Below are 8,849 nucleotides of genomic sequence, written 5' to 3' on the forward strand. Positions count from 1 at the left end.
AAGGTGAATCCTAATTGAAATGAAATTTGTGGTACTTCCACCAAGTATAAGATCATAAGATTTTTGGACAACAATCAACAAACTGGAAAAAGTATCAGCTTATGAAACTCTCCAGTCCTAACATAGACCACTAAAAGGATGCCAAAAATTTTTCAAACTTCAAGGCAAGTTGAAATAACACTTGCAAAGATGAGAACATTGGTACATTCAAAGCAAACTCAAACAGGGAGAAAATCTACGAATAGGAATGGAAAGGTGCTACTTTAGGAATAAATGACTCATTTAGCAGCATGTGCTGTGCAGTTGGGTGGCTGCAAGAAATACATTTTCAAAACACTGATATGGAAACAAAATTTAGCACCAGCAAAAGCAAATATAGGAACCAATTTGGGGATGCAATAACTGATACCATGGTGATTTCACCATAATGGATTTGTTTAAATAAAGTCACCAGAAATAAAGCAAGTCCATGCATAAAGCCTTTGAGGTCCTAAATAAAAAATGTTCAGGAAAAGAAAACAAAGGCTTAGCTAGAAGACCTTGAACTAGCTGTACGTTCTTGCTCAGCAACAACTTTTCTTCTACTGCGCCTCCAGAAAGCATTTGCGATGTTTGGTTCGCTATAGGATACACTGAAATGAAATATAACCATAAACATCACAATCAAGTGTCAAGCATAAGAAAAATTTATAACAAGCACAAGAAACAAAAACAGAATTACAACATGCACTTTCTGCAAGAAAGTTTGCAAATGATCAAAAATAAAGATCAGAGGATCAGAAAAGGTATAGAAAAATATAATAGGCCACCAAGGATCACCATGGGACCAAGACAAATCCACAAACTTTCTAGATTTCTTCAATTTAAGCCACAACTATAACCTTAGTTTAGCCTCAGCAAAAGATGCTGGTCTCAGCATGATATTTCACAATGGAGGCTCAGGTACATTTGATAATCCATCAACTCTACGCTGAGCCAATTTTTGGAAGTTTTCATCATGTTCAGTACTGCAATATCAGATGATGGAACTCCAACAGTGAATCAAAATGTGACACATAGTAAATAAACGATATCTGATTTGCTGCATGAAGAACTCCAGCATTGTAACTACCTATACTATACAATCATAGAGAGATGAGGATAGAAGGATAGAAGTTAAGGGAATTGTGGACATAATATGGTTTAAGTAATCTCAAAGTATTCCATACAGTGAAGTGCATATATGGGTCCCTGTAGGTCAAGAAACATCATTATAAAAGAGAATGTAGACACTAAAAATTAATGGAAAATAACCGGATTAAATTGCTAGGATTTTGTGGCTATTGCTTTTATTTTCCAAAGCAAGCCTTATTTCATGAGTCCAAACAATTATACAAATAATAATGGTTTCTGAGGAAGGAGCTAAATACACAAGTACCTACTCACACAGAGGCCTATGGGCAAATTTCCTTTCTGAGAATTTATGATCATGTATCTTTCATATAAGATCCTTAAAGGAGATCAATTAACAACTATAAAATAGAAAGATCTCATGGAAGTAGGACAAAGCCATACCTTTCCATATCCACTCTATCAGAGAAACCACATAGAGGACTGTTGGGTTCAAGTGGAGAATCACAGGAGTCATTCTCAGCAGAGTCACTCTCCCCAGCTGCAGCAATGTGGGACAGAAAGATAGCCTTGGCTGAGAATGGAATCAATTGACCTGGAAAGCGCATGAGATCAACCAGTAGTTCTACTGAGTTCAGTACTACTACAACAGACATATGCTTGCATGAGTCTGTGTATTCAATAGCACCATCATTAGGAATGCCCTGACAAATTTTATATGAGATAAAATGTTAAAGGTTTTGAAGTTGGGTAGCGAAGTCCTGAAAATGATATTTCTGCTTCACTTTCTCCTGATAACACTTAGATATAAATACTATAATAGAATATAAAAGATGTACATCACTACAAGCAATTAACCATTACCACCATAAGTTTGCTCTCAAGACCCACAGCATCTGCAAGAACTTTAAAAAGTATTGCTCGAGGTCGGCATGATCCATTCCTTATTTGACCCAATAATTGGATGCCTTTATTCTCCATCAAATGAGCCATTTCCTCCACTGCAGCTTTTGCTGGACTCAACTCTGGATTTGGGCGTTTATAAAAGTCAGCCACCTGTGTTAGATATACCAATCGAGCATGAGATTCAATTATTAAACAACAGAAGCGCCTTAAGTTACAAATCTAAGGTAAGATGCCATATGCCTACTCAATAAGAGAATAAGCAGGCATAAAGATCCATGTAAAGTTAGGTACGCAAACTGCTAAAGAATTTTTAGCATACTCTGGGCTAAATTCCTATTGGTAAGTTGCAGCTAGAATTCAGTCATAATGCAGGAAGAACCATTTTTTTCTAATATAAATTGCTAGGATTATTTCAATAAAAAAATTTTGGGTGTGCTCAACAAACTATATATATATATATATATGGATGTATCAGTTGTCTTTGTAAATTTGGACTCTTTTGGCAAATGCATATGGATAAAATCATTGGAATATGATTAGAACTAGTTTTATTTAAAATTAATCAGTAAGGGCTAGTATAGATTACATGCAGGTCGCCACACTATAAAAGGGGCATGTAACAACAGCTCATCATATTTGAACCATCTAATTCTCCATGCAGATCATGAAAGACACTCACTGGCTGAAGTATTTGCTTATTCAACCAAAAAGAGATGATTTTTATTTGCACTCTTACAAGCTAGGTCATTAAGGCATTTCAGAAGTGACAGAAATCCAATCCATTTCGGCACTATAAAATGCCTAGGCACCATTTGAGAATCTACATGTGATGGGTTTAAATGTTATACAAGAGTTTGTGAACAATGCTGGAAAAAAAAAATCCAACAAAAGCAATCAACCAAAAACCAAAGGACTAGACTAAAAGAGGTTAAGTTATGGTCTGCAGTTGTGAATATGAAAACCTAGCCATAATGAATCATGAGGAGAGGACCAGAAAAGGCTCAAAACCCAAACCACCAATTCCATTACTGGAATGAGTTTAAGCAGTGAATCAATCTATAATAAGAGCCTTAAGTCTTTGCAATTGTGACTATGAAAACCTAGTCATCGTGAGTCATGAGGAGAGACCAAAAATAGCATGAAAGCTAAACAGTCAATTCTATTTCTGGAGTGAGTTCAAGTTAGTGAAACCTATCTATAATATGAGCCCAATTCTATTTGTAGAAGGGGTCTAAGTTGGGGAAGTCTATCTCTCATGTGATTTTGTCATATAAAGGGCCATGAATCTTGACTCATCACCCATTAAAGTCAGTAAATATTGCTAATGCAATTTGGGTTTTTCTTATGAGGAAGCCTCCTAATAATTCTTTTTTCAGATTGATCCTAATCTTCATATGAATGATCTTGATTAAACCTAAGCAAGTTTTCCTAGCAAAATTTACAGGCTTCTGAGTTTTGAGTGTGGTTTCAGCCAACTCAAGAACAAGTTCTGAAGCGTAGTTTCAGAAGAACTCAAGGTAAACCTTTCCAATTTACCATTAACCTCACTTAAACCATAATCATCCTCAATCCCACTGCTGGCTCCTAAATAAACAAAAATGCATGCATGAACACACCACCTCGTCTCACAATCAAAAATCAGATTCAATGCATCAAATTAATTATCTTCTCCTACTTATGCTCACAATCATTTATGATACAAAATGAAGCCTATCTTGAGCGCAAGGCATGTCACTTTCAAATCAAATAATTTACAACTTAAAATCTTGATTAGACTATCTTTATTTTCAATAAATGTTTGACATAAAAACAGCAGTCAAATGGTCAAAAATAAAAATCTATAACTGTTAGCAAAAACACACATACATATGCAAATGTCAAAGTAATTAGCTTACATTTGCAAATGTCAAAGTAATTATATCCCTAGATTAGAGAGGGACAATAATCTAAATGGCGAGCATGCATTTGCAAATGTATGACCAAGAATATATCTAGGGGCAGGAAGAAGCCTCCAACATTAAACACCAAGTGACCTTGTCAGAAAATTTTACAAGGAACCCATAAAATAGATCCATCAAGCACAAACTAAAATGCAGTAAGACACAAAGAGATAAAATAGAAGAAAATCAGAAGGTAAAATAAAATCAAGCCATGGAAAACTAGCATCCTCAAGTTACTATAAACCTTACTAAGACAAGACAGATAGTAGAAATTTGAAGCAAAGATGATTACAAGAACCAAAATTGAAGTTAAACCTATGAATTGCATAGTATTTACCAAACCCGCAATTTTTTTTATTAGTGAAGCACGATTGGTAGCCCCTTTCACCAAAGCAGCACTCAATTGCTTCACCATCGTAAGCTTCTTATCCTTATCTGCATCTACAAGGATGATGTCAGCCCTAAGCCCCTCCATACCAAGAGAGCATAAGTCCTCTGGAGTTGGAATAGTATCAAATAGCTCTTTCAATTTTTTATCCTGAAAATTTTATTATCATTAGTTTTAAAGTGGGATGTCCATAATTATGAAATGTAGAAATGAATTTCAGTATTGCAGTAGACCGAGCATATTAAGATAATTGCTGAGATTATTCTAGCAATATCTACTAAAAAGTAAAATTTAGTCATCATATTAAGCGGGCAAACTAGATGCACAACTAATAAAAAGAGTATGCCCAATATCAAACAAACTAATAACACTTTACCAAACAAAATAATTTTTTTTTAATTTAAGACTTGTATAAATTCTGCAAGCGACAGTGGTATAAAATGATAACACTTTACAAAACACATAAATGCCTCTATCAGCAATTTCTTTAAAATTTAATATTTGTATAAATTTTACAAGTGACAGTGATATAAATAATAACACTTTAGAATGATTGCCAGTAAGAAACTACTGAACATTGAATATGATTGAGAAGTCAATGTCAAGGTGACAGAGCGTCAAAACTAGTATAACAAAATTTAAACCAAGGAACGTCTTGTATCTATGAAGTATAAAAGCTGCTATAAATTCACTACTGTAAAGTCGATCAAAAAAATTTTAAAAGCATATACAAACAATAACGGACACAAAAACAGCAATTGAAACATAAGTGGGACGGTTTGATTCCCTCATAAACATTAGAGGACCAAATATTGTAACAGAGCTGCTCATGAATACAAAAATGAAATACAAATCACTTTGGAAATAAGAAAATTATATATGAAGGCTAAGCTTATAGGATCTGAAATGTGCAGTGCAATTTGTGTTACCCAAAAGAAACAACCCATACAAGGAACCCTTGTTACCTTAATAATAAGAAAACAATAAACTTCACTTCCAAATTTAGCAATGTAAACCACAAAATTTTGGTTCAACTCACCGGGATTATGGAGTAAAAACCATTGGGTATTGGACCACACAAAATTCCAGTGGACCACAAAACCTGAGAAGCAGTTTGAGGTGACGTTTCAGTTTGTTCAACGTTGACTCCAAATTCTCTAACATTCATAGCCCTTTGTTGTGAGTCCAATGAAAGAGATTGTAAATTTTCCATCAACTCTAAGGGCCACCAAGTAGAATTGGAAGGTCCTGCCTCAGATTGCCCTGAATCAGCTTGTACCTCATCCATCTCCAAAAATATCTGTAATGACAGATCATTCTGTCCCACCTTTCACCCCATGAATTAAAGAGTACTTAGGCTAGAAAGCATAGATCCCAATATTGCTTCCTCCATACCATCATGAAATGCCATAGAATTCTTACTTCTGCAAAAGATCAATAAACATAACATTTTCTTAGTCGGCCACATAATATGAAGTTCCCAGTGTTAGGCTAAGAGTTGCAGCTTATCAACATCCTAAATGTTTTGTACTGTATTCTCAACAATAGGAAAACCACCTCAATAAAAAATTTAAAACTATATGCACTAAAAAAATTTCTAGAGAAGGCCCATTCATGAATTTTATCATGGAAATCATATGCAGGGGTGTAACCAGGATAGCTCAGATCACCAGAGTTCTGTTATAGCAAATCCACAGCATATGGCATGAATCATTGGTCGCGAGAGTTGACCAACAAACTCCTTTATAATCAACTCAAGCAACTGTGCATAATTATGCAAGTCACAATTAAATTGGTACTTGAGTTATTAGGAGCCACAGGCATTAGAAAATTTGTCAAAATGAAATTTTCTTGAAAGCCAAATGGGGAAAATTTATAAAGGAGCTTTTTTTTTATTGCAAAGTCATTATGGAGATTTTTGTCAGAAAACAATAAACACCTTTGAAAAAGAAAAGAAAATTAAATTAAATCGGAGTTTTAATGAAAAAGGAACATGATATAAACTTGAAAAATCATTATAGCACCCATTAGTTCTCAATAAAAGCAACCTAGGTCTCTTATGGACCATGGCTAATTACAATCAAGCAAAGTAGTTTATGGTGTTAAACAGCCTTCTGCTAGATTTTTGAACAATAGATCAAAACTGGATTTGTAAAGATAAGGTTCAAACTTCAAACCAAGCAGCACAAATATAAAGGGCCTAGTTGGAAATGAAAGTAATAGGTAAAAGATTTAATTTAATTTTTTTCCTTCTATTTATGAATAACCGGTTGGGTTCAGAAATTGAAGAAAGGACAGTGCTCTTCATTTTCAATGAACATGGAGTGAGACTGAAGGTGAGGCTCTTCTCCTCTCTGTTTAAGTGTTTTGATGAGAGAAGAATTCCCATCACCATCACCATCACCATCACCATCACATCACAATTCTCTCCTTTCTAGACACATATGTTATAACTAGTAAAAACACACCCAATAACTACAATAGCATGACACATGTTTGCATTGTATGACTATGTTGCTAAAGTTGTATAAATTAAACTCATAAATCATTCTCAGTAACTTGAAATAAAAATAATAACAATAATAATAATAATAATAGTTGACATTATCAAACTGCTGTCCAAGAATGACTCTTCTAGCCATTTGGGGTGTTATCAACCGAATATTTGATATAGTTTCCCGAGGAGCTATATCATAATTGATGGTCTTCAAGAACATGAGTGCTTATCATTTCTCTTCCACTAGAAAAACAGGCATTGCAATGTAGACTGAAACATCAGCTTATTGAATGCAATAGGCAGGGTTATTCTAGTAGTACAGTCTAAAAGTTTTAAGTTTGAAAATTTATCAGCCAATCCAAGAGATGCATTCAACAAACATTCTGGTGAACAACAAATGGATAAAGTGGATATTGCTATGACTTATTTGGACTTTTTCGGACACTTGCTGACTGCTTAAGATAAACATAGAGTGAGAACTAGAATTAATACAGGAAAATTTGAGCATTTTAAATTGAATAATTCATAGAGTAATAAACCGACAAAAGATGCTAAATGACTACTTGCATCATTTTCAAGAACCTTTTATCAAAGACATAAAAGCAAAAAGAAATCAAGAAATCATTCACTGAGACAAGTTCAAGATCTCTGTCATCTCCACAAATGGCTCACACTTAGAAACCATAAAATGATCCAATACATCAAAGTTCGCACGCCAACACAAAATCAAATTTTGTCACAAGAACCGGATCAGATGATCAAAATTAAATTAAAAAAAACTCAAACAACAAGGTTAAAGATCAAATAACAAGAAAGAAAACAATCAAACCCAGATCCGTTGGATCAAAACATAGAAAAAAGCCAACATCCATTCAAAGCAAAAGAAAGAATCCAGATCTTGGAAGAGAGAACTCACTGGAAGATTCAATTCAATCAATATAGAGTAACCGAATTCATCGAAGAAGAAGAAGAAGAAGGCGCATGAAGCTCGAGGGAGAATGGGAGGAGGTGAAGAGGGATTGGATTGGAAAAAATGGGATAAAAAGAACATCAGCGGGCGGAGGTTACTTACCTATCAACAAAGAGAGAGAGAGCTAACGAAGAGATTTCGAATTTTTTTATGAAACTTTTGCAGAAAACCCCCGTATTACTTTTCCAATCACATCAAACATAGTATTTGACCATTTATCACATGATTATTCTTGTACATACGAATATACGATTTCGATTTCTTTATAATTGCTTATGACTTTCTGAAATCTTGTTTATTAGGCCTCGGTCTTTTTTTTATTTGTCCCATTTAAAAATTTAGGTGTAATTTCTGAATTGGTCTTTTTACTATAGTAACTATCTTTTTTTTAGTCCCTCTATTATAAATTGTACCAATTGAATCTCTCTACTTTTTCAAATTGAAAAATTTCAGTCCAATCACAAACAAACGACAGTTTTTTATGCTGTCTCTACTTGCTGAGTTGGCTTCTAATGGTGACGCGGCAATATTTTGGAGCCCAATTATTTCACATAATTTACAAGACCCTTCTCCTCCGCTTCTTCACCGCCGATGAGGGTTTTGCAACCTCAATCTCCTCTCTCACCCATTTTGCCGGACCTGATAACTTCACCACCTTTTTACCCCGTTTCTGGTTACTCTTCTTGGGTTCCGGAGCTAGCCGGCTATCGCCCTTTCCAACCTTTTCTTTCCTGTCATCCATCGCCGAAAATGGTGGAGAATAGAGGCGATACATTCTTGTTCTTTTCCGGAGTCCGCTTAATCCGTTTCAAGAGGGTTGCCACACCTTGCTTCATCACCAGCACCACCGCGGTAGAGTCATCGGAGTTCTTCTCCGGCTTTCCCTTTATCTCCGCTTCCTCTGCTTTTGTGATTCATGGATGGATGAGATCAACGGCTTTGATTGAGGAACCTGCTCTTGCTCGTCCTAAATTCACGTGAAGGTGCTGGCAACGGTGGCGATGGACCAGGCCGCTCCTTCGTCTTCTTCTTCGATTT

General features: G+C 35.2%; 1 protein-coding gene across 2 annotated transcripts in view; it reads right to left on the minus strand.

The window, feature by feature from the left end:
- The window catches only part of LOC120263379 (serine/threonine-protein kinase EDR1-like), a 30,329-nt gene extending 22,396 nt beyond the window's left edge, over positions 1 to 7,933 (minus strand). The window contains exons 1-6 of one of the 2 annotated variants that reach the window (XM_039271247.1): positions 7,758 to 7,931; positions 5,384 to 5,768; positions 4,294 to 4,494; positions 1,975 to 2,166; positions 1,555 to 1,814; positions 540 to 632 (exon numbers count right to left, since the gene is read on the minus strand). In XM_039271247.1, the coding sequence (XP_039127181.1) occupies positions 540 to 632; positions 1,555 to 1,814; positions 1,975 to 2,166; positions 4,294 to 4,494; positions 5,384 to 5,632 (995 nt within the window). In that variant the 5' untranslated portion in view covers positions 5,633 to 5,768; positions 7,758 to 7,931. Of the gene's footprint in view, positions 1 to 539; positions 633 to 1,554; positions 1,815 to 1,974; positions 2,167 to 4,293; positions 4,495 to 5,383; positions 5,769 to 7,757 lie in introns of both variants that reach the window. The other variant, XM_039271248.1, reaches the window with a different exon arrangement.
- Positions 7,934 to 8,849: the final 916 nt, after the last annotated feature.

This window comes from Dioscorea cayenensis, chromosome 6 (genome assembly GCF_009730915.1).
Source record: "Dioscorea cayenensis subsp. rotundata cultivar TDr96_F1 chromosome 6, TDr96_F1_v2_PseudoChromosome.rev07_lg8_w22 25.fasta, whole genome shotgun sequence".
Lineage (NCBI taxonomy): Eukaryota > Viridiplantae > Streptophyta > Magnoliopsida > Dioscoreales > Dioscoreaceae > Dioscorea > Dioscorea cayenensis.